Here is a 24,201-nt window from a genome sequence, read left to right as displayed (position 1 = left end):
TTCCTGTGAAATCCCATGCCCCTCTATGAGCTGCTGCACACGGGGAGCTGGTTAGCAATTTGGTCTGTGTTGAGCATGAAGTGTTAGCTCGACACGGCTAATAGGAAGGAAGAAGGGAAGACACCCATTTCAATAGGCAAAGATGATGTCCTTCTGCCAATCTAAGCTCCAGTCGTGTGGATTTGCCAAGGGAGGTTGGTGCTCGCATCCCACTGAAAAGCAGCCAGAATCGAGTGCCCTGCTCCTTCCCACCTGTTAGATAACACCAGCGGGGAGGGGGGCTCCTGAATCACACTACGGACTCCTTTTTTTAATCAGAGCATCCTCTCCTTGCACCTCATTATGGTAACTACAGTAATAATGCAGTATTGGGCACACACCTTGGCTCCCTTTTGATACTAGCCCAGAGGATTCCCAGTCACTGAGTCAGAGTGTTTCACGCAAGGCTCAGTGGCTATTTAGGACAAGGCTTCAGAGGGGCCAAAGAATCCCACCCCGAAAAGCTAAAGCAAGTCAGCAAGGGATGCTGAACAGCCTGCTACCTGATGGAGGGTAGGTTGCCTGCAAGGCCCTGTAGTGAAGCTCACACTGCTTTGGGCTCTAAGGGCAGGATAGAGCTAGAAGACAGAAAGTTGCTGCCTTGTTGTATATCAGCAGTGCTGGGCCATGTTACCTGGCTGAACTTATAGCTCTCTTGCTAGGATCATGGCCAGCCTGCCTAAGCACGTGATCCACATAGCAGGAGTCCGTAATCCTCTTAGGCCGCGTGTCTCTGGAGAAGCCCTAACTGTAGTGTCACGAGACTAGATCCTACAGCCCGTGTCCCCTGTATGTGTGCACTGCTTTTGATTCTTCCTATTGCTCCTCAGCGCCTGATCATCTTGGTAGCTGCAAGAACTGCCCGAGCTGCTGTCCCTCACTGTGCAGTGGGACAATGCAGAAAGATCCTGCTTTGATAAGGCTGTGATGTAGAGATGAAAGCAAAGACCCATTTTGTAGAAGGGATCTTTTCAAGGTGTCTTACAAGCTATGCTCTATAGCCCTGCATATTAGATGTCTCTGACAAGCCTCAGCTGAGTTCACAGAGGGCTGCAGCCCTCCAGAGCCTGTTCCCCCATCTCAACATTTCTTCCATAGGAAAAAAAAAACCCTATCTTTCTATTTTTAATACCCAGTTTAACTCCCAGGGAGTCATTTTCTGAGTAAGAATTCAGGATTCAAACAGGCTTGCTCTAATAACAATAGGATCGTGATGACGATCTGGCAGCCGGCTCAGCCATGGATGCTAGACACTGCCTTGCAGTTTGCAGGTGATGAAATCTGGACTTTAGATGATTTAGGGGATGAGCAGGCTCCAAGGCTCTGCATGTTCTGATTTAGCATCTGCAATGGATTTGCAGCGGCTCTGTGATGAGGCTGGCTCTTGGGTGCGTTTTAAATTGCCTGGGAGAAGAAAAGGCACAGCTGAGGGAAATTGTTGTTGCCTGGAGCTCATTAGAGGTCAGGGTGGGATTGTGCTGCAGGACCTGGAACTCAGATAGAGCCTCTTGGAAGGAGGAGAGGAATTTCAGGGCTCTTTCTGGCCAAAAGGCACTCGATGCAGCACTCAGTGAGAGATGAAGAAGCAAGACATCTTCCCTCTTCCCCAGTCTTGGAGCTGGCTGGTTGATGGCAAGTCCAGCAGCTAGCATAATTTTGAGCATCCTAAAAGCAGCTCTAAATGCAACCACTGATAATGTGTCCTTCAGGACTATGTTGCCAGCTGGTGATTGCTGTAGTGCAAGGACTCTTTGTTGGGTCTCTTCCATCCCAATGCATCTCCTAAATGTGTGGGTGAGGCCAGAGGGAGAGGGCATAAAGCTGCTGCCTGTGCCAGCTTTTGTCCTCCAGCATGCTGCTGCCTCTTTGGGGGTCACCAGTTGCTCTGGAAAAACCCAGCTTGACCTGAGTGACACAAAGGGGCTGAAGGTAGGAGCTGTGATCAGATCTCCGTATTTATCATTCCTAACTACAACCCAAAGAAGGAGACCGTCCCCTGACTGTAAGGGCAAGATTGGGTTGCCCTTGGACTTATGCAGATCTCCTGGGATATGTGTTCTCTGGTAAAAATGGGGATCTGGGGTGCAGGAAGCCAGTTTTGATGCACTCATGGCAGTTTGGTACTTTGAAGGCAGGGGTAAATTTGGGGAAACTCTGCCCTTGGCCCACCTCCTCATCTGAATGCCTGATCAATGCAGAATCAGTCCTACTCTTGGGCTGGATGCCAGGAGATGCTGAGCTCTTATTGATAAGTAGGCTGCGAGAGCTAAGCATCTCTCGGGATGTGGGCTCATCTTTGTGTTCCTTCCCTGCCTAAAATGTGACAGGTCCTAGACTGGGGGTGGGCAAAATGTGGCCCGTGGGCCGAATGCGGCCCATCAGGCCCTTCTATCTGGCCCACGGGGCCCCTAAAAATGTAGAAAATGACTATTTAGCTGCCCCTGGCTGCCTGTCATGCAGCCCTCGATGGCTTGCCAAAATTCAGTAAGTGGTCCTCCTCCCAAAATAATTGCCTGCCCCTATCCTAGACTGTCCCAAGCCAGCTAGGACTTCTCGTGATCACCAGAGCATCGCTTCACCGCCCCGGCTGCTGCAACCGCAAGTGATTCCTAATCTTGGCTCTATCTGTTTCTTTTTTTCCCCTCCCTACCCCCTGCCAACATCTCTCTTTACAGGAAGTCTGCAGTGAGCTGTGGTGTCTGAGCAAAAGCAACCGCTGCATTACCAACAGCATACCTGCAGCCGAGGGGACCATTTGCCAAACCAATACCATTGAAAAGGGGGTAAGGAAGCCAAGGGCACCAGTGAGTTGGCAATGAATGGTCCTCCCAATGACGAGCATGTTGTTTGCTTGCATGAGTGCGGGGCTAATTCAAGATCACGGTTCGCCGCCCACCCCTGGCTCTGGCATCCGGTGCTCAGGAGTAGTGCTTGGCGAGGAAGGCTGGAAGTTGGAGCTTCCCAAAGAGCCTGCATGCCCAGATCTCACTGTGTTTCAGCTCATCTCTGACTTCTTTGGTGATCCCAGCATGAAGTCCTGGAGAACTCACCACAATGTCTGTTCAGGGCAAAATCATCCATAGCACAGGCCAGAAGCGGGGTGGAGAGCAGAAGGAGGGGTGTTGTGATTGTGACTCAAGCCCTAGGCTGAAACTTGATTCAATGCCAACCTTTGAAAGTAATTTTCCCTTTCTGTGCCTTAGTTTCCCATCTGTAAAACTGGGGCAATTATTGGCTGAAGCACTTCGAGATCCGCTCATGAACAGTGCCCTGTAAGCGCTAGGTATTAGTAGTATCCCTCATTTTTCATGTGCAGCTGAATGTGGCCTTTTTTCCAAGACTATTCATTTTGAAAGTGAATTTTGATTTAATGCTGCTCACACCCCTTCTGTGTTTGCTCAGAATTTCCTGTGCCAACATTCAAGTAAGGAGATTTTTTTTTTTTAAGCTTGAATATTTGCTGAAAGCAAATGTCAGCCTGTGCAATGGGCTGTCACCATCCGTTCCAGACGTGGTCAGCTGCATGCCATCCAGTGAAGGGCAGCAACAGACACCACAGGACTACCTGGCCCAGCAGGGATTTCCCGGTTTAAATGTTAAGGGTCTGATTCCCAGTTTGCCAGCTTCTTGTGCAGCCGTTTACACCGGTGCATATCAAGCGTGAAGCACAGCTACATCCAAGTGTTAATGACCTGCTCTGCCTTGGCTAGCTGCAAGTGGTGTCTAGGGCAACAGAGAACGAGGTCTGGAGCATTCCTAGTGCAACAGAGGTGTGTTTTTCCTAGGGGGGAAAACCCATTGCAACAGGAGTCAAGAATGAACTTCAAACTCTTAAAAGCTTATGAGTTTCACATGCAGGAAAAGAGGCAGAGTCTGAAAACGCATCACTCTGTCTTTTCCCTATTGGCCATCTTTCCATCTAACAAGCAGCCCACTTCCAAAGAGAAGCAATATGTCTAGTTATTGCAGCACTTTGGGCTCTTGGGGTCCAGTCCCACCTCTGACACTGGCTCCCTGTGTAACCCTAAGCACGTGACTTCACCTCTCTACTGCAGGTTCCCCTTCCTTTATCGTGGAGACTGTGGGCACTTGTACACATCACGGTTTTTGCATGACTGTTTGCACAAAAGGGTTTTCCGGATGAGATGAGGCTCAACCCATTAGTGGTTATGAAGTGATTTGAGAGCCTTGTATGAGACGCTACTGGCCAGTATTAATTATTTGAATCCCTATTAGTCAGAGCTCCTGGTTAGCAAGAGCTTGGCTATTTCCCCCCATTGGTTTTCCTGCTGGGCGAGCCCCCAGACTGGAAGAGTTTGCTAAAGCTGCTGCTTCAGCTCAATGCTGGCACTTTCCCCGTTGGCTGGTGGGGGAGAAAAGGATCTAGTGATCAGAGCAAAGAAGAGAGGAGCTGCTATGTTATAGGTGGCACATAAAGACTTCTCTCCTGTGATCTACCAGCCCTCCGGGCTAAGGCATCTCTAAGATATCTAGGCAACCCAGGTCTGACTCTGCTGTGGTACCTCCAGGGTGAAGCTCTTATTTAAATGAAAACAGTGATTTTTGTCTTTGGGGATCTTTCTGAGCACTCCCCAGGGGTGTTTCTTACCCATCTTGTGCTGAGCAGAGCAGGCCTGAATTCTCAGGGCTCTGCACCTGGTGCCACTGCTGCAACAGAGCAGTGGTATTTCACACACGCTGCACTTAAGCTTATGCTGACCCAATGTACCAGGCTGGTGGCAAGAGTGAGGGTGGTCATTCAGCCAGTCAGATGGACCCCCAAGGAAGCAATCGCATTTCTTCAGCCATTGGGAGCCTGGAAATCCACGACCACATGTGGATTGACATGCAGATTTCTCAAAAGCAAATGTGACTCCAAACACACCTCCCCGTCCATCCAGTGAAATCAGGGTCTGGGCATGGTGCAGCTTGAACCCATCTCTGAGAACCAAAATGTTTTCCAAATGAATCGGTTTTCCAAATGAAGAGTCAGACCTACCCCTGAGTGACTTGGAAACCCCACATCCTTGGATGGCCTCCATGTGTGATGTAAGCAGGATAAGACCCAGCACTTCACCTTACTCTCTTCATGTCCATGAATGGTCCTAACCCCCTTGCATTGCCACAGCCTGACTCAGCTGCCCTGGCCCAGGGGTGGGGACCTCTCTGGGAGGAGGTTGCGTGTTCTTGGTCTTTAAGGCTCTTTGTTTCCCCAGTGGTGCTACAAGAGGGAGTGTGTGCCCTTTGGCACACGGCCGGAGGGAGTGGACGGCGCCTGGGGGACCTGGTCATCCTGGGGGGAGTGCAGCAGGACGTGTGGGGGAGGAGTGTCATCCTCCCTCCGCCAGTGCGACAGCCCAAGGTAGGTGAACTGTTCATGCTGCTGAGCTGTCTTCTTGCCTTGTAGGCACCCTGTCTTATTCCCCACCCTGCCATGACTGGCTGGGTTATGGGTCCAACTGGCAGGGAATGAAGCAGCAATGTACCCAAGCAGCAAAGGGCAGCACTGTATTTACCAGCCTGATCTGGAGAGCCAGGCTCCAGTCCTCTGTCTGGAGAGATGAGTTTTCTGGAAGTCAGCTCCTGAACACACCTCAGCCCCCGCAGATCACCAGGAGCTAGAATCAGTCTGTGCTCGGCAGAGGTCTTGGCGCGGGCTTCTAGAGAGATCATTGCAGGCAGAGCGCCTGGTCTGAACTGCAGGACACAAGTGGGTGTGCGGAGGGTAGAGTGAAAGCACAGTCACTGCTGCACTCGTGCTACATTGTAGACATGCCCAGCTCCAAGTTGGCTTGCTCAAGGTGGGCTTGCAAAACTCATTGCAAAACCCATCTAAGTGAAAAAAAAACCCACCTAAGTAGCTGTAATTCATTGCAAAACCCATCTAAGTGAAAAAAAAACCCACCTAAGTAGCTGTAATTCATTGCAAAACCCATCTAAGTGAAAAAAAAACCCACCTAAGTAGCTGTAATTCATTGCAAAACCCATCTAAGTGAAAAAAAAAACCACCTAAGTAGTTGCAATTCATTGCAAAACCCATCTAAGTAAAAAAAACCCACCTAAGTAGTCGCAATTCATTGTAAAACCCATCTAAGTTAAAAACCCCACCTAAGTACAGGCTCTGTGTTGCCCTGGCTCTGTGGCTGGCACTCCCTGAGCAGCCTAGTTTAAACCTAGTAGAGGCACGTCTCCCATGCGCTGCAATACTACTGCAGCCGCAATGTAGATGTACCATCAGGTTCATGGGACAATGCATTGACACCTATTGCATATCTGAAGTACGCTGGGTTTCCCGTAAGATTGCACTTCCGAGATGAGCCCTACAACAGGAGGATCTCTCCTACCTGGGACAGTGCTGCAGCAAAGGCTGAAAGCTATGGGAAAAACAATAGCACTACCACGTGGCAGGCTGGTGGAAGGGGTGCACATAGCAGCTTATGGTAGTAAGTATTCACAGTATGGCCCGCCGCACTGAGCCGCCCTCTTTTTCCCTACTTGAAGGCCGACCATTGGAGGGAAATATTGCCTGGGCGAACGGAAGCGCTACCGGTCGTGCAACACCGATGTAAGTGGGCTTGGGGCTCTGAGGGGGACCGTGGGCAGTGGGGCATGGCCTTGCAGTGTGCGAGGGCTGTTGCCCAGGCCTAGGCAGGTGCAGACACAAGGCAGCGTGCCACAAAGCAGGCAGGTGATGATTCCTCTTGCAAGAGCATTGTGCGCAGGGTTGGGATTCGCAGAAAGGTATCGACGGGCTGGAGGCAGAATGGAGAGCAGCCACAAAGCAATCGGAGAGACCACGTTCAGAGAGGCTTAAGGAGCCCCATGCTCCTGCACTGGGTGGTTAAAGGAGGGTGGCATGTGCGAACTGCTTACGCGTGCCAGAAAGGAGAGGGACTATGTAGCACAGCCCAGAAAGGTATTAACAAGGGAAGGAGAGAAGGCAATAGTGCTTAGACTAAAGCTAAGTTGAACACAGCTCCGGGAGGTGTCCTGTGGGTTCTGGGGTCTTTGCCATTAACCTCCCTGGGCGTTGCGCCCCGCAGGACTGCCCTCCTGGTTCCCAGGACTTCCGCGAGCTGCAGTGCTCCGAGTTCGATAACGTTCCCTTCCGAGGAAAATACTACACGTGGAAGACGTACCGGGGAGGTGAGTGGCGCGGGGCACTGGGCTCTTTCCTGCATACTGCTGCCTCTTGCCCTCAGAAGCTCTGGCAGCCAGAGCTGGGGTGAAGCCTTATCAGGAAGCCATTTCCCCCTTCTCTCCCCCCACTTTCTGCAAAGATTTGCAATTCGCCCAAGCAGTGAAACGTCTCTGTTCCTACCAGCGCTCCTCGGTTTCCCGCACATGACTTCCCTATGTGTTTCCCACCTGCATTAGTTCATATTGCACAAGCCAGTCCTACCCATGCGGCTTTCAGGGCAGCCCCATTCCTTTAGCATCCCATTCCTATCCTGTGCTTGGCAATAGCCAACACCTGATAGGGTAGGAAAGGAGGTGAGAAGCTCCCATAATGCACCCAGCCACATGGTGCTGCACACCTTTTTGCATAGTTCAGGTCCTATATGCAGCCACCTGGGAAGGGACCTAAGATGCCTGAGTAGCAGCAGTGCCCCTCTCTTCCCTTAGAGCCATTCGAATGTGTCCTGCAGACACGTGGCTAGAAGCAAGTGGTGGGAGGAGGGCTGTGTGGCAGCAATCTTTTAATAATGAGAAAGAACAGTGTGTCTCCTTCATGTAGTTAATGAACTTGAGGGGGGAAATCCTTTGCAGCTGTGTAAATAAGCCTGCCTCCCAGCAGAGACCCAGCATCAGGAACAGATGTGCTGAGGCTGCAGGGGATAGATCAATAAAAATGTAATAAAATTGCAAAGCAGTAAGTCAGGCAGACAAAGACCCCGATGGATTCTGGGTTGGGGGATGGAGCTGAATTATGGATTTGCCTTTGCTTGGGCTTGTCAGAGACTCCCAACTCAGAGACAGGCTTGGTCTCATGGTGTGAACATAGGACTGAGTATAATGAACAATTAGACCCGTGCACCTGGGCCCTTGCCTGCTCACACAGCCCTGACACATCTGTGACCTACAGCTAAGTCCTTGCCTCTCTGTGACTCACTTTCCCCATTTCTACAGCTCATCTTCCTCCCAGGTGGTTAGGAGTCTTCCCGAGTTAATATCCGGAAGGCATTTGGGACTTTTCAGGTCCAAGTTTGCTGTGGTCAATGATGAATAATAATAATAATAATCATGTTTAGCTCTTGTAGCGTGTTCATCCATGAGCCTGAAAGCACTGTATGGAGGTCAGTGTCATTATGCCCATGAACAGATGGGGAAACTGTGACACTGGGAAGGGAAATGAATTGCCTGTAGGACTAAATTCGAAGTCTCCTGCGTCCTAGTCTAGTATCTGGGATGCTGACTACTTGTTGCTGTTCTGTGTCCTAGACCTCAGGGATGCCTTGGGGATATTGTGCAACCTCCAGTCAGGCTTTCCAGTTAGCAGAGACCGAGAACGTATCGGATGGTGATGGCTGTCAGACCTACTCCTCACTAGCTAGGTGTAAGAAAGGAAAAGATGTGAGGCTCAGGGTGGTAAGGGCAGACAGGGACCCAGAGGACGTCCCCAGCACTCAGTGGTGATGCTGACACTAGTAGGACACTTAGGCCAAGGATACTCCCAAGTGGAAAATAACTCTAAGTGCAGTGTGGCCTTGCTAGCAGCAGCACCTGGGCATGCAAACCCTGGGTACCGGTGTGGCATGACGTCCTCAGGATAATCTACGCTGCGCCCAAATTCACCTCTGATGCAAGCCCATTCATGACCAGAGAAGAGACAGGGAGAAGGTCCCCAAACAGGAGACCAGGAGGCTCTCGAGGTGCCCACACCATCCTGCCTTTTTCTCCCGTTGTTCCCGTGTTGTTTTGCCCACCCCCAAATTTTAGCAGCACCCCAAAGCCTTTGCTCCAGGTCCCCTCACCCTGCACAGGTGTCACCAGCTCTCAGAGCATCAGAGGGTCCCGGAGCGGGGTGGCTCCTCTTTTCCTTCCTCTCTCCTGGCTGCTTGACCAGGTCCACCCCATCTCTACCTTCCTTCTGGCTCCTGCGAGGGAGGGGAATCAAGTCCCCTTCTCTCCCATGGGCATACAGTAAGCCTGTGAGCAGAGATCAGTAGGATGTTGGCCATCTAACCCTGCCACCCAAGGGGAGCCTTGCTGGTAGGCCTGGAGCACCCATAGGAAGAACACATTTTGCTCCATGCTAGATCTCTCCTGAGCACCCTCTGCCCCTTCAGGGATGCTGTCTTGGAGCTGTTCCTCATACCCTGGGGGAGTCCAGTCCTCAAAGCCTGATGCCACCGGCACACTGCCCTTTCCTCCTCCCTCTTCAGCAAGGCTCCTGTCAGCTCTTAGCTTCGTGCACACTCCCCCAGCAAGATCAGCCTGTGTGACCGCCGTGCTCGTCTTTGCACCTCCATGCTGCCGCTCTGCCCACATGAGTGCCATGCCGAGGGGTCGGCACGGGGTCCAAATGGGTCAGGACTCGCCCTAAGGCCAGCCCGAGCAGCACAATCACCGCTGTTGTGACTGCCCTGGCTAACGGAGGAGCCGTCCCCTGCACGGGGAATCGGCAGCTTGACAAGCGCGTGGTTCGCACTGGGAAGGGGCGGCGATTCTGCCGAAGACTCGGGAGAGCAGGAGCGGGCCGCTGAAAGCTGCCAGGTCGCTGGCGAGCGGAGCTCGGGTTTTGCACGGGGCCGGTACGGCGTGTTTTCCTGGCGGTGATTTATAGCGGTCCCGGAGCCCAGACCCCAGGAGCGTAGGATGCACGGGCCCAGCGAGAAGTGCTGAGCTCAGCCGTTCAGACTTTAACAGTCAGCAGATACCTCGTGGAATGCGGCTTTAATTGTTTGTGTATTTAATTTTATTCGCTTAGTTATTCATTTTGCTCTTGGCCACGGCCCGAGCCAAGGGCGAGTGGAACGGCACTCGGGGTCAGGAGGGGGGTGGCGAGGACGGGGGCCTGCTGCAAACAGGAGGGATTGCTCATCATAAATAGCAACGCGCTTTAATTCCTTATGGCATAGGATGAGTAGGAGGCACAAACACACATCCTCCGTGCAAAGCATTGTGGGCAAATGCCGATATCCAGCCTGCTTCTTTTTCTTATTGATTTTGGACACGGCGGAGCAAAGCAAAGGAGCCCAGGGTTTTGATCCTGATTCATGTTTTCTGGACAAGCCTTTCTTTTGTTTGGAATTGGTGTGCCATTTCCTGGCAATTCTCCTCTTTTGGGGCACTGCCGCCTTTTTATTTCCTCTCTGCTTGTAAAAGGATGCCGAATTGGAACGATTTGCTGGAGAATCAGCTGTCCAGGATGGTTCTGCCCTAGGAAGGACCATGTAAAAACGTCCTTTTCCCGCACAGCAGGCCCATCCCTGCGTGTAGTCACAGCCGCGTCTGTCCGTATTACTAATACGCGTAAGGCTTCCACCCTGCTACACCTGCAGGGCCAATGCAGGTAGGAAAGGGGCAGCAGGCTCTCTCCTGGCTCTTACATCACCACATTAACTGAGCTTGGGATGGGTTTCATTTATGCCTGTGCAACCACGTCGATGCCAAAAGATTGCACCGTAGGAGAGGACAGTGGGGTTATAAAGCATCTGCCCCAACCAGGGCTATTAGGTACCACCATATACAGATCATCCTCATCTCCATCTTCCTCTTGAGATTCAGCTTTTATCGATACTAGTTTCCTGCTAGGATAACTATTTTCAGTGCACCTGATGAAGCAGGATTTTGCTCATGAAAGCTTGCGCACCTCTGATTCAGTTGGCCCGCTGGTGTCAAACTCATCCAACCCACAGAGAGGGATGCGGGGCTGGTCTGCAGACCAGATCGGAGCAGCCCCATGCACCAGAGCCAACACGCAGCCCGAGCAGCTCATGCTTCCCTTAGCTCTGCGTGCCAAGTGCAAACTGGGCACACGTGCAGATCCCGCACGGGGCACACATCGCGTGCAGTGCACGGGGAAGAAAACCCCATTTCCCACTGGAAACTGCTGAGCAGAAATGACCAGTTGCAGAGTCTGAGCTGCCCTCCCCGTTCCTGTGCTCCAAAGGATGATGGTGAGAGTCAGTCTCCAGCCCTGCCTGGGCACCTCCAGTCTAGCTGGAGAGGATAAGGCACAGAATTAATACCACTGTTATACTGTTAATTTGGAAAGTCATCTGAGGATCACAAAAGCCTGTTACAAACATGGATTAAGACCCGTAGTGCCATGATGAGAAACGTAACGCATCCGTCTCTGAAGTGCTGCCAGCCAGGTGGAATGAGCCAATGCCAGGGGCAGGACCCTGGACCACCCCCAGCCGGTGTGAACGCCAAGATACAGTATATATGTTCGTTGTACTTCTTTATTTGTTTCAGCCATGCACCCTGGAGGCAGGAGCTCGCTGCCTTTCAGTGCTTCGGTTCGTTTGCCACGTCAGTGCTTTGCTGTGACATTGGTGCACGTCTGTCCCAGACTGGCGCCCACCCAAATTTGGGTTCCTAGCTCTGCCACGGGGCAGCTCCAGGAAGGAAGGAGGGGTGCTGCAGCCGAGGGACGCTGCAAGTGGAAATCAATGAAACAGAATGAAGCAAATCTTGCCCTGGCTCCCTCGAGGATCACACTGTCATCTAAATGCTGACCTTAATCATGCTGTTAAAGCCGTGGCTTAGCAGGTGTAGGTGATGCCACGCTCACCACAGTGGGATTGCAGAAGGTATAAACCAGGGCAGAATTTGACTTGGTCGTATAACCCTCGTTGGAGCACAAGGACCCCCGGGTTAACACTCCCGGGGGACTTTGAGCCTCCATCCTGTCTGTCCCCTGGATGAAGGTAACTACGGCAGGCCAGCACCACTGGAGCCACGTCGAGCTATTACTTGAGAGCAGACTTGGAACAAAGTGCCACCTCCTTTAACTGCAGCATCGAGCTGTTTCCCCATCCAGACATGACCAGGGCTTGACCCTGCTGAGCTGACGAGATCCTAGCAAAATGCAGCCTGGCTGCATCCAACAAGGGAGCCCCGGGGAGACAAGTTCATTGTGTAACTTGCTGGGCGTCTTCATTTCCATTTTCTTTCTGATGAACCAAACACGCAAAACACTCAGAAAAGTGACACTGTTGGACCCTTCGCCCGGGTGCAGCAGCCACTCCCCCAGACACGGTCCCCAGATGAGATCAGAGCCACGTCTCCAGGGCTGGTGTCTTTTGCCAGCCCTGAGTCATTCCCCAGTGCATAGCAAGCCCTTTCACACTGTCTCTATGTAAAGGGCATGCAGCGCCGCTGTCGGTGCATCCCAAGCTTGCAGGTGCCATCGCTGCAAATGCTACAAATAGAGGCATTCAAGGAAGGCATTGGTTTTCCATGGGCCTGAGGACAGTGGAGGAGCAAAGGGACAAAGCAGGGCAAACAGGATGCCCGTGGCCGGAGCCAAGAACAAGGAGTCTCTAGCAAGCAACTTGTCTCGTGCCTCGGGACAGAGCTGAGTAGCTTTGTTTCGAGGCCTGTTTATTAATTTCTCTTGGCCCCGGAGCAGGGATAGCAGCCTGTGCTGCCACTGGTCTGTGGGAGTGCAGCCGGCTTGCCATGCTCCTCCTCGGATACACGCGGCTTGGAAGGCTTCACGAGGCAGCGCCCATCCAGGCCTGGCCAACACGCATGCAATCAGTGGAAAGACTCCCGCTGACTTCAGTGGGCTTTGAACTGGGCCCTTAAGGAGCAATGCTGAGAAGGGGCAGGAGGATGTTTCTTCCCCCCCACCCTCCTCCCCCATTTTCTTTCTCTCGGAAAGCAATATTTTGGTTGTTTCAAAGGAAAGAGGAACTCTCCCAGCCAAACAGCCGGCCAAGGGATGGGTCCTGTAAACCACCTTCTGCTTCCAGAGATTTCCCAGACTGGACCACGCTGGGCTGTGCCTGGGAGGAGGCTGTGAGAGCCCCCTGAGATGTGCTCGCTATCAGCACAGCCGTGGACATGTAAGGCAGGTGCCTTCCCCATGCACGCAGGTGACAGCCCTGTGATGCGAGGGGTATGATGGTCACTGGGAGGCAACGTGGCCCCGGAGTGAAATGTTGGTTTAATTCTGCATTCGCTGCGCATACCCGGAGCAAAAAATGTTCCCTGACCCTAATTAGGCAGAGACACGAAGGGGAACCAGAGACTCGCAGAAACTTGTCCGGAGATAGAAAGAGAGCCTCGGCTCTCAGATCCCAGTCCCGTTGCATGTCCGCTCCACCAGGATTCTGCAATGTGGCACGGGAGGCTTGGCATTTGCATGTCACCGTAGGTCACAGCCGGTGCCCGCAGCGAGAGCGAGGGGACAGAACCTGCTCTCGATTCTTCTGTCCCATTTCGTCCTGAGCGATTCACCCTTGGGAGCAAATCTCCCCTTCTCTGCCACCCGGAGTCCAAGCTGCCATGCCCCTCTCATCTCACCCATTGAGCAGGGGGATGATTTGCCTCGCCAGCTGTGGCTCAGTAGAGCTGAACAAACAGTTTGGTTCTGCATTTAGCAGCCAGCCAGGCAGTCCAGGAAGCATCAGGATCCCTACTCACCTACCCAGGGAGCTTGCCTGTCTGCTAGCTGGGCTCCCTTTATGCACAGACCCAGAGCCAAGACCTGAGGCAGGATGCTGGTGTGCCATAGGAAGACAGGAGCCAGGCTGAGCTGGCTACAGCTGGAAGTCTCTTTCTTTCTCTCTCTCTTGATTGCATTTAGAGAGAAGGTCAAGTTTGCAAGGATTTAAGCAAAATCCCACCCGAAAAAAAAAATCTTCTTGGCTGTAAGACACCAAAGGCAATGAGGAAATCACAGAGAGCATCTCCATTGCAGGACGAGATCCTAGCAAAATGTAGCCTGGCTGCATCCAGTGTGAGAAATGTATGTCAGCGTTTCCTTTGCTCCCCATTTCTCACGCTGTGCCCCATGTTTGCAGGCGCTGTAACAAAGCTGGGGCACGTAAGGCAAAGGAAAGAATTCAGCCTTCACGCCGCCAGGCCCAGGTCCCTTGTTTTTTTCTTCTTTTTTTCTCTCCCTCTTGTTATTTTTTTTCATTCCAGTTTTCCCTGCTGGCTCCTCTTTCCAGCCCGTGACGATTATACTCTGGGTTGGTTGCTGCTGCAGGAGTCTGGGCTGCTGTACGTTGATCGGGGGGTCTGGGCGAGCAACAATCGGAGGAGTATTATAGGAAAGAGAGGGAGCGGACCCTGCCGCTGTTTAGAAACTGCAGCGGTGGAGGACGTACAGAAACAGAGAGGAAATATGGTTGTGTCATGGTTGAGCTGCTTAACGGGGAGCTGGAGTGAGGTGCCAACATTTGGTCTCGTTTCTCCTACAGGGTAGGCAGAGACCAGAAAGGAGGAGAAACTGTGAGTGTATGTGTGAGTGTGTGTGTGTGTGTAACAGTTTAAAAAAACATTTGAGAGTCCTGAAATGAACCCCTGTGTCTGGCTGTTTCCCTGCTCCACTTTGTTGTGTAATCAATCCTGTAGGCGAGTGGTGGAAGAAAGGCTGCTTTAAAGAAGTCATAGACACAAAAGGAAAAGCGAGGGGCCTCTTCTGGGGCCAACGGACCCTGGGTTGCATTTAACCTCCCTGGACAAACTGATGGGCTTTTCTGAATCGTTGCTAGGTGCCATCACTGTCCAGCCCAGTGAAGCCATCTGCTTAGGGCCCAGTAGCACCGGGCAGAAATGCCCCATCAGGTGTTAGTCTGGATGGACGAGAGAGGACACGATGCATATGCCATTGCCATTGTACATCTCAATGGCGAGTCCTTCCAGGGAGCAGGGAAAGGGCACTCAGTCGCTCCAAGGCTCCTCATCGGAGAGAAAGCCTCCCAGGACAGGACAGCTGGAATGGGTGGTCTCGCGGGCGAGAGGCGAGTCAGAAGAAACTGCCAAGGTTGAGGCAGTTTTGCTTTCAAGGTGAAGAGTAAGAGAAATTAGAGAAGAGCACGACATGAATTTGAGAAGGTCAAGTTGGGTGATCCTTTGGCCATGTCTACTCAAGTGGAATAGGCTGCACCAACAGGCCGGCAACTGAGCCCTTGCATCAGACCAAGTGACTGACGGCTCTCGCTGCCAGGCTCCCTCCTGGGCACCTCCCAACATACACTTACAGGATGCAGCTGTGCTTTTCATTCTTCCAGTTCTGATTGGAAAAAGACAGACTTGGGATATCGTGGCCAAGAAAATGAAAATAGCAGCAGAGGACCAGCAGGCTTGAGGGACTGGTGGTGGGACATTGAGCCTCCAGCTTTCAAACCATGAGTCCGAATGCATCCAAGGTTAATAGTGACCTAATATCCCAATATCACTAGCCAGCAGTAATGGTTTAGTGGCTTCCATGAAACACAGCGGTGATCTCACTTGCGTTCTAGCGGATGGGCGTCTTTGCGATGGGATCTGGATGAGCCCAGGTCTGTAGATTAGCAAGCAAAGGAAACCATGGTGGTCATCGTGTCTGTTTTCCTGCAGAGAAGAGGCTGTAATTTCTCCCTGAGTTAATTCCTGTCGGAGCTGGAACGTAACTTCTATAGAAACACCGATCCTTGATTTAAAAATATCTAGTATTGGAGTGAGGGGTCCGGTATTTAATGTCTGAATTTGCCAAACTTCAAATGAGAAGCTGAAGACCGAGTGGGCCATGGAGACTCGCTTTCAAGGGGATCCCCTGGTCCGGATTAAGTGGCGATCCCGAAAAAGAAAGCTTTCTTGGCTCTATCTGGCTTGTGAGTCCTCTCTAGCGCAGTCCATCCAGAAACTCTCAGGAACTTGGTTTTCTCCGGAAATGTAGAAAGTTGGAGGAGAAATGGTTTTAATAGGCCCCGATTCTGCTTTGGAAGAGGTGGACTCCCAGAGGAGCCTTTCCCCAAGTGACCAGCCCAGTGATCATTCCCAACTGCTAGCTAACCTCTGAGCCAGCTGAGTTCCCCTCAACCATCTCCTCCCACCCCCAGCGTGACTCTTTCTTCCCCCTCCTCTGCTGTCACTGAACTCGCAGGCTTTGAGATGCAGCTGGGCCCCCCTTCCCCGCATCTGCCCCTTTGAAGTTCAGCAACGACTTGCAGATGTCAGTTGAATGTGTCCTCACCCAACCAGGTAGCATCACTGATGCCAGGGGAGAAAAATAGCCAGAGGTTGCATTTACACGAGTAGCAGACTATGCAGTTGTTACCGTGCGGTCATTTCATACTTGCTTAACCAAGTAGTAAATGCCTGTGCAGTAACCGGCAGTATTGCACGGTACTGTCACTGCACGGATTTTCTGAGATGCTTCTGCACAGTAGCAATGAGTTACTGCACAGTAGTTGCCATCACGGTTCATGCCTGGCGATGCTACGGTGTTGTAGCATCTCGTGGCGATGCACCCTACAGAGCTGGCTTTAGGGGATGCCGCTCAATGCAAGCATCCTGCACACTGCTGAATCCCTTTGGGGTGAGGTATCAGGTGCCATGAGCACTGGAACAGATGCCGAGTCTGGACCCATTTGCAGCCTCTTTTTATCACTGCAGGTTCACTGAATTGATCCTCCCCCCACTTTTCTGCTATGCTGTGTCAGGGGTGACACAGGTCACTGCCCTGTGTCAAATCTGGACCTTGTCCTGCCATCCCTGGCCGCAGTGAGAGCTGAATTGGGTTCATAAATGGGGTTACCTACTTCACCCCACAACCCTCTGCTTTGCCGTTTCCGCTGCTGCACCCCACAGGCATCTCCCCTTCCCCTTAACTATCCACATTTCCTTCCCATTGCCCTACCCATGAGGCCAGGGGTGGCCTTTGCCATGTGCTTTGAGCTCTGGGGATGAATAGGCAAGAGCAAGGTATTCTTCTGGTTACAATCATCATTGCCCTCACCTGGGCATCAGTGGGTGCATCTACCCTGTAGGTCAGCTTCTCTCTATCCTCATCAGAAGCTGGACTACAAATGCGGATGGGGGAATCCAGGCTCAAATGCCAAGGGTGGGGTGGGCAGGTAGTGGCCCCTCTCCTCCCCATGCCAAGCTCCCAACAGGATGGGAGGCAGGAGTCCGAGCGTGCTGCAACCCTGATTAAAGGCTGTAGTTCATACAAAGGCACCAGTTCCTCAGGAGGCCTAACACATTCCTCCAGGAATTAGCACAGGTCACGTGGCTCCCGATTGTGAGCTGTGTGTGCCAGGCAGCAAGGCTGCCACGTTCAGGCCCCCCTCCCCAAGACTCCCTTTCTGGCTCTTATCCTCGTGGGGGGTTGGGACCTACAGTGATAATAACCTATAGACAGGCTCTCGGATGGCGCTGCTGCCCTTCGGGGGTTTGTGTAGGCACAGCATAGGGTCTGCGGCAGATGCTGTGTGTCTGCCCGCATCCCCTCCAGAGGCTGCAGGATCCAGAGACTGGGAAGTGTGGGAAGCTCCATGCTCGTCTCGGGGGACCTGCCTGAGACGAAACATCTGCTGCTGTCAGCTGCGTCTGTTCTGCGGCACCGTCCCGGAAGACCTGCCTGCTCCCGGGGTCTGTGTGTACCCTCCATCTGCCTGTCTGTATGCATGGGCTTGCTCAGCAAGCGCTGTCTGTGCCACCTCCATCTCCTGGGCCCAGGTCACACGCAAGCTACAGTCTCCGCTTCACCTTACCCTAGGCCATGCATCCAGGGGACCACTTGGCAGCTTGACCCGTTCCTTCCCACAGCAATGGGGATAGGAGAGAACTGCCTCTGGGTTTGGGCTTCCAGTCCCCAGTGTGAGCAGCAGAGAGCAGCAGAGGCACGGGAAGCGAGCTCCCTCGTTAGCAACTGCAGATAGGACCTCTGTAATGTCCCCGAAGCGAAGGGCTGAGTCTTGAACTCAGACTTCTCCTTCCCATCCATGCCTTTTTACTGGCCTAATCCTAGCAGAGGGGCAGCTTCAGCTCTTAGACACCTGAGCCTAGCTTGGTCATGCATGAAATAGGATAACAGGAGGGGAGACAGGGGTGAAGGTGGCAGCTCCCCAGTGATGAACTTGTGATCCTTTCTGCCCTCTGTGCTCTGAGACAGAAGTTTCATCCACCGCTTTGACCCAAATCAGTTAGGTCTGATCTGACATTCAGCCAGGTTTATCTTCAACCAGTCTCAGCCATCTTGAAACTGGTTTATGCGCACTGATCTTCTGTTCTGTTACAGGTTTAAACCAGTTTCTGATGACTTATGTGTAACTTCTGCCCTTAGCCTGTGTGTTTGTGGAGCAAGCCCCTTGGGTCTAGAATGATTTGAATGGTCTTCCTCTTCTTTTCTAGGGGGTGTGAAAGCCTGTTCCCTCAACTGCTTGGCCGAGGGCTTCAATTTCTACACGGAGAGGGCTGCGGCGGTGGTGGACGGGACCCCCTGCCGGCAGGACTCCAATGACATCTGCGTGAATGGGGAGTGCAAGGTACCTTCTGGTTGCTGGAGAAGGACCAAGGGCGGGTTGAGGATCCCTGGAAGGTGCTTCCCTCCTGGAGTCTCCACATCCCAACGCTGTCCGTGGAAAATACAGCAGTGGCCGCCCTGAACCCTAGACGTATGCAGTGGGGCCTGACGTTCAGCAGTGATGTCAGTCAGGCTTGAGACCACTAAAGGCTGCTTCTAGGCTGGGTCCACACAGCCCTCCCATCCCCGCAGCTCAAGGAGGGTGACCACGGTCCTGCATTTGGGACACCCTGTCTCCTTTCTCCTTCTGCTCCATTCGCTCCTTGGCTGCCATGGCTTTCTTAGCGCGCTCTTTCTTACCTCACTGCTTCTCTTGAAGCCCCCATGCCAAATATGCTACCATCATTGGTCGTTGACATGATTCAACCAGTGGTGCAACAAAGGGGGTGTGGAGCAGGTGCAAACGTGGCAGCAGCTGCACTATTGCCAGTGCACCAGTGATGCTGGCCCACGTGTGACTGCCACCCGCAGCACTCAAGTGCCCAGTTGCACCACCTCCTTTTGGCAGCTACTCGACACCTTCCTGAACCAGAGGGGCACAGATGGGGACAGGTGCAGGGTGCCTGCTTGACAGACAGAAGGAGGGAGGGAGAGGGATAGACAGATTAAAGGTAGGGGAAAGAAAGGCTCCTTCCCTTGCTTGATCTTATATTTTGCAATCAGCAGCTGATGGAGAGGAAAGCCAAGAGTTTCTTTTCCTGGGGTCCCGGCTTTCCCGTCACTACTCAGAGCACCTGGCTCACCTGTGGGACATGCCCTGCGGAGCAAGAGCACAGACGTTTCTTTGTTTCTTATGTTGCTCCAGGCTCTGGAACAGGCGTTGCTCTTTGTTCTGTTCTCCAAGGGCAAAGTGAGGTCCTCGGCTGTGTTAACGATCAGCCTCCTGATACTTCCTCCCTCTGGGTGCTTTGAAATGGTATCTGGAGGTTTATAAATGCTTCTTTCTGAAGGATAAGAGCTGCAGGAGCTGGGAACCTCCCCCAGCAGCAGGCCCCTCTGCCTTTGCTTGTCTCCCTCCCTGTGCCTCTGAAATCTGTCTTTCTCTGTAGATATGTGTGTACAGCAAAATGAAGGCACGGGTGTAGCACAGACGCCCACGCCAGTTCGAATCCAGCCAGCTCAGGGACAAATAGCAGTGGAGACAGGGAGGCAGAGGCATCGGCTTGGGTCAGCCCCCCGAGTACAAACCTGCCAGCAGCTTGATGGGCGTTATCCTTGCCACCCCTATGGGTTGGTGGCTCTGGGACAGCAGCTTACACCCGTGACTTGCATTTCTGCTGTGCCTGGTGCTCCACTTCAGTGCCTGCATTGGACATAGGCTACATCGGATGAGAACCCACGTTCCAGCAGTTAAAGTGGGGCTCCCTCTCTATACTGACACCCCCAGGGACTTAATGGACAGGAACCAGTCATCCTGCTGAACAGCCATCCTACCTGAGGGCACAGGCTGGACTCTAGCGTGTCTTCTGGGCTCTAAGCCCAGCTCTGCCCTAGACAGGTGTGAAGAAACTCACTTCACCCAGCTGCATCTCCATGCTCCCCTCTACACGGGCAGTAGCACTAACTAACACGTCTATATGTGCCATTAATGTGAAGCGATAAACTCTGGAATTTATTGCCATTTGAACATGCACCTGGGACCGCAGTTGAAGCAGCCGCAGTGGGCCCCGGGGGTCCGCCTGCCAGCCCGGGGCTGCTCCCCCCAGCTCAGTGTGCTGCGGAGGGGCTGGCTGGGGCAGGAAGGTGCTTCAGTAAGGGACTAGCTGGCAGGCAGTCCCTGCACTGAAACATCCCCATGCCCCAGCCAACTGGGGCAGCGTCTACATGTGCACTGCTGCAGAGTTTTTGGCTGACTAGTCTACTGTGCAGTAAACTTCTCAGGTAGATATGCCCTTTGAGTGTGAGAGTGATGTATCCAACTCTTGAATACTTTCCTCAAGGAGGGTGAGCCTGAGCCCGCTACTCCCCTCTTTTGATAGGTCTTGATATCCCACTGCTCAGCTTCTTTTCTTTTGCTAATTGTGTCGGCTACGCGTGAGAATTCCTCCGTCCCTTCCCCTACGCTGTGCTTGACTTGCTGCGCCTAGCTCCCTACAACCGGAGACCTGAGGAAGAAGGTCTTGCATTCAAAATCTTGTCTAATTTTGTCCCCACTTGGTCCGATAAAAGCTATCACCCTAAGAAATCGTAGCTTCTCTCCACTGCGAGGGCTCTTAAATGTGCCGCGCTCCATGAGTGCTCATGCAGAGCATACCAAGGCCTTCCCTACAGCCAGGGGACAAGTGGGCAGCCATGAAAGCATTGCCTCAAGTGGAGCTGCTGGGTTGGGATAAGGGAATCCACTGTCACATCCCACCAGCAGTTTGTCCAAGGCCTGTTCATTCAGGGTTGAGTGGCTTTCAACCTTGGTCCCTGCACTGCTTCCCTCTCTTGCCCCTTTTCTCCTATTGCCCCTTAGCTGTGTCCTGGAACAGGGGTGGCAGAAGGAAGGGGGAGCCATGCTGAACGAACCCCCGCTGGTGTGTGATGTAGATGAGAAGGAGGAATAAAATCAAGGCAGATTGGGATCCCTGAGAGCCCCACACACTTCCTCTCCACTTCCTCCAGTCTGGAGGTTTATCCCACGGGGGATGGGGGGACATGAGTACCTAATGCCTGCTGCTCTTCCCTTCTAGCACGTGGGCTGTGACCGCATCCTGGGCTCTGACTTGAAGGAGGACAAGTGCCGCGTGTGTGGTGGCGACGGGAGTACCTGCGAGACCATCGAAGGCATTTTCAACCAGTCCCTGCCTGAAGGGGGTAAGGAGCAGCCAGGGAGGCAGCCTTGTGGTTCCTTTATATCGGCTGGTTTTATCCTGGGAGAATCTAGTGGCTTGGTCCTTAGCTTGGTGGGAGGTAAAAGGCTCGCTGTGCTCACCGGGGTCATACTTCTGCCAAAGCCACCTGGAAAGGCAAATGCTCCAGAGGTACATCCTCGAGTAGGGTTCAAGCGCACCTTGGGGCTCTGCTGAGATCCTCGATTGAGCCCCACTTGCTCACATAAGGTCTCCCGGCACTTGGCTTCCCACCGGTAGAGTTGGGCACCTCACAGCTGTGGTGGCGCCCACAAATCCCTCAGGCTCAGGCTTTCCTCCGCAGCCTGATCCCAGCAGGGCAAGGTCTCCCTGCTGACCCTGGGCACTGGGGTGTCTTCCAGGTTATGAGGAGGTCATCTGGATTCCCAAGGGCTCGGTGCACATTGATATCCGGGAGCTGAACCTCTCCATCAACTACCTAGGTGAGAAAGCGGCGGGCTTGGGAATCGGGGGGTGTAAAGCTGGGAGGGTCACACTGCAACAGCAGGGAAATCCAAATCAGAAGTTGTTTCCATGCCCTTACCCCTTCCTCTCTGTGGCCAGCATGGCATGGGTGAGAGCCAGCATGGCAGATCTCTCCCCGGAGGGGTGTTGAGGCCTGCAGGGGTAGGGGAAGGTAAGCTATTCTTTACGCTAGACATCCTGGGGCACTGAGTGGAGCAGTTCCCCCTTTACGGGGGATGGCACCTGCTGAAAAGGCCTGCCGCTTGCTGACGGCTGAGTCAGGACCGGGATGTATCCGTGCGCGGTGCGGACAGCCCGTCCCACTGTAGCTCTGCCCTGCACGTACTGTTCAGCAACCAACGCGGTAACCCTAAGCATGCCGCACACCCCCCTCGGCACCGCCCTCTAAGCCAACATGTCGGGCTGGGGTTTAAAAATAGACTGCCTCCCGTTTTCCTTGGCCTCGATTTTCCAGCCAGGCTCGAGCATCTTGTTTTTCCAAAGGGCTTTTCAATTAATCAGCGACAACTGCAGGGGGGCAGGGCAGGAGCGTGGCTTTCCACACCTCGCCCAGCAGCTCACCTGCGGCGCTCCCAGGGAAGCGACACCGACACCGGAGCCTGCCCTGAGGTCACCGCGGGAAGGGAGCTCCCTCTTTCCTTGCAGCTGTCCTGGGAGAGCCGCATTCACTCACGCAGCCCACGCTGCTGCTATACAAGGCAGGCAGGCTCCCAAGGGGCAGTGTCAGCTACCGGAGCCTGCTGCAATGCTCCCTTAGCCTTCCTTGTTCATCAGGAATTAACTTGTTCACCTGGGCCGATGCCAGCTATGAGGGAGGCTGGGATTGTGTCCCCCTCTGCATTCCCTCCACTGTTCATAGTGAAAGGTAAGGTATGACCCATGCCTGGTGCTAGCACTGAAGCGCCTTGCATTGTCCAGCACATACTACTCTGTGCCATGCCCTCGACATGCCCAGTCTCAAGGGAAGAAAGTCTTCCCCATCCTTCTCACAACCACAAGAACATCCTCCCTGACCCAGAGCGCTGCAGAGAAGGACATGTTCAAAGCGTTGACAGCAGCGGCAGGCAGGTAGTAGAAACCTCATGAAGGACCTAGGTGTAATGGGCTTGCGTGTGTGTATGTAGGAGAGGGAGACAGAGAGAGAGTAGGTCCCCTCTAGTGACTGCCATCAGCAACAGCAACCGGCTGCACACTCCCAGCTATTGAGGTCCTTCTTCAGCCCAAGCAGTAGACTGTAGAGGCCCATGTTTCCAGCATCATAGATTTCAAATCTGATATGAGCTGAAGCCCTGTGTTGTCTGTATGCAGGGCTTTATGGCCACAGTTCATTCTGCTACCAGGATTTGAAAAGACCTTTGGCAAGTGCCGGCCTATGCGCTATCCCAAGATAGTCATCTCCCCAGAATTGGCCGCCAGGTCCTCGACCTCGGCAGTATGAGTGGCCCGGTGGCAAGTTTGCTAGCCTGGGAGTTGAATCTGGAACAGGCTTCCAAGGGAGGTGATGCTCTCCCCTACCTTGGAGGTCTTTAAGAGGAGGTTGGACATGCACCTGGCTGGGTCATCTAACCCCAGCGCTCTTTCCTGCCCAGGCAGGGGGTCCGACTCAATGATCTACTGAGGCCCAAACATCTATGAATCTATGAGATATGAGATTAGTTTTCGAACCCATCTCAGTCACTGACTTCAGATGTGGCCTTGAGCAAGTTGCATCAGTTCTCTGCAGCTCAGTTTCTTTCCTGCAAAAATGGGGATAACAGATTCTCCTCCTTTGTCACAATGCCGAGTCCTAAGGATGAAGCACACGGTGTCACGGCTCAACACTGTGTTACGCAGTTGGAGGTGAAAGCAGTCGTAGCAGCTAGGTACTACAGCAGTGCGAGTATTAGACGTGTCGTCGAAACTGTGTGCCCCAGGGCTGCCGCGAGGGAGCCCGTGGCCTCTCAGCAAGGACGCCCTTTATGCGGGGGGCAGCTCATGGAGAAAACTGCCTCCACGCTCAACACTCTTTCCCCTCCTTGTCCTTCCAGCACTGAAAGGGGAGAACGGCGAGTACTACATCAATGGCAAGCTCTCCATCGACCCACCGAGGCGCTTTGACGTAGCTGGGACGACGTTCCACTACAGGAGATCTCAGGATGAACCCGAATCGCTGGAGGCCTTAGGACCTACCAATGCCACTCTCATTGTCATGGTAGTATAGCTTTCCTTCCCCACATTCCCACCAGGCTTAGTCTTGGCTGAACGGCCACTTCCAGTTTTCCTCTCTCCCCACGCTTGCCCTAGACATAGCACCAGCCAGTCTGCAACACACTCCCTGTTCAGGATTGCCCTTGTCATAAGGCCAAACTCTCAGCTTTGCCTTCCCCT

At 53.1% G+C, this 24,201-nt stretch overlaps 1 protein-coding gene across 3 annotated transcripts in view; it reads left to right on the top strand.

Annotated features, from left to right (window-relative positions):
* The window catches only part of ADAMTS10 (ADAM metallopeptidase with thrombospondin type 1 motif 10), an 87,043-nt gene that overhangs the window by 52,685 nt on the left and 10,157 nt on the right, over positions 1-24,201 (top strand). For all 3 annotated transcript variants that reach the window (XM_006265659.4, XM_019485371.2, XM_019485370.2), the window contains exons 12-19: positions 2,715-2,822; positions 5,256-5,401; positions 6,541-6,604; positions 7,083-7,185; positions 18,343-18,476; positions 21,190-21,313; positions 21,711-21,791; positions 23,862-24,025. In XM_006265659.4, coding sequence (XP_006265721.3) covers positions 2,715-2,822; positions 5,256-5,401; positions 6,541-6,604; positions 7,083-7,185; positions 18,343-18,476; positions 21,190-21,313; positions 21,711-21,791; positions 23,862-24,025 — 924 coding nt within the window. The remainder of the gene's footprint in view (positions 1-2,714; positions 2,823-5,255; positions 5,402-6,540; positions 6,605-7,082; positions 7,186-18,342; positions 18,477-21,189; positions 21,314-21,710; positions 21,792-23,861; positions 24,026-24,201) is intronic.

Source organism: Alligator mississippiensis, chromosome 16 (assembly GCF_030867095.1).
Source record: "Alligator mississippiensis isolate rAllMis1 chromosome 16, rAllMis1, whole genome shotgun sequence".
NCBI lineage: Eukaryota > Metazoa > Chordata > Crocodylia > Alligatoridae > Alligator > Alligator mississippiensis.
Note: the sequence above shows the minus strand (reverse complement) of the source record. Positions and strands in the feature narration are given on the sequence as shown.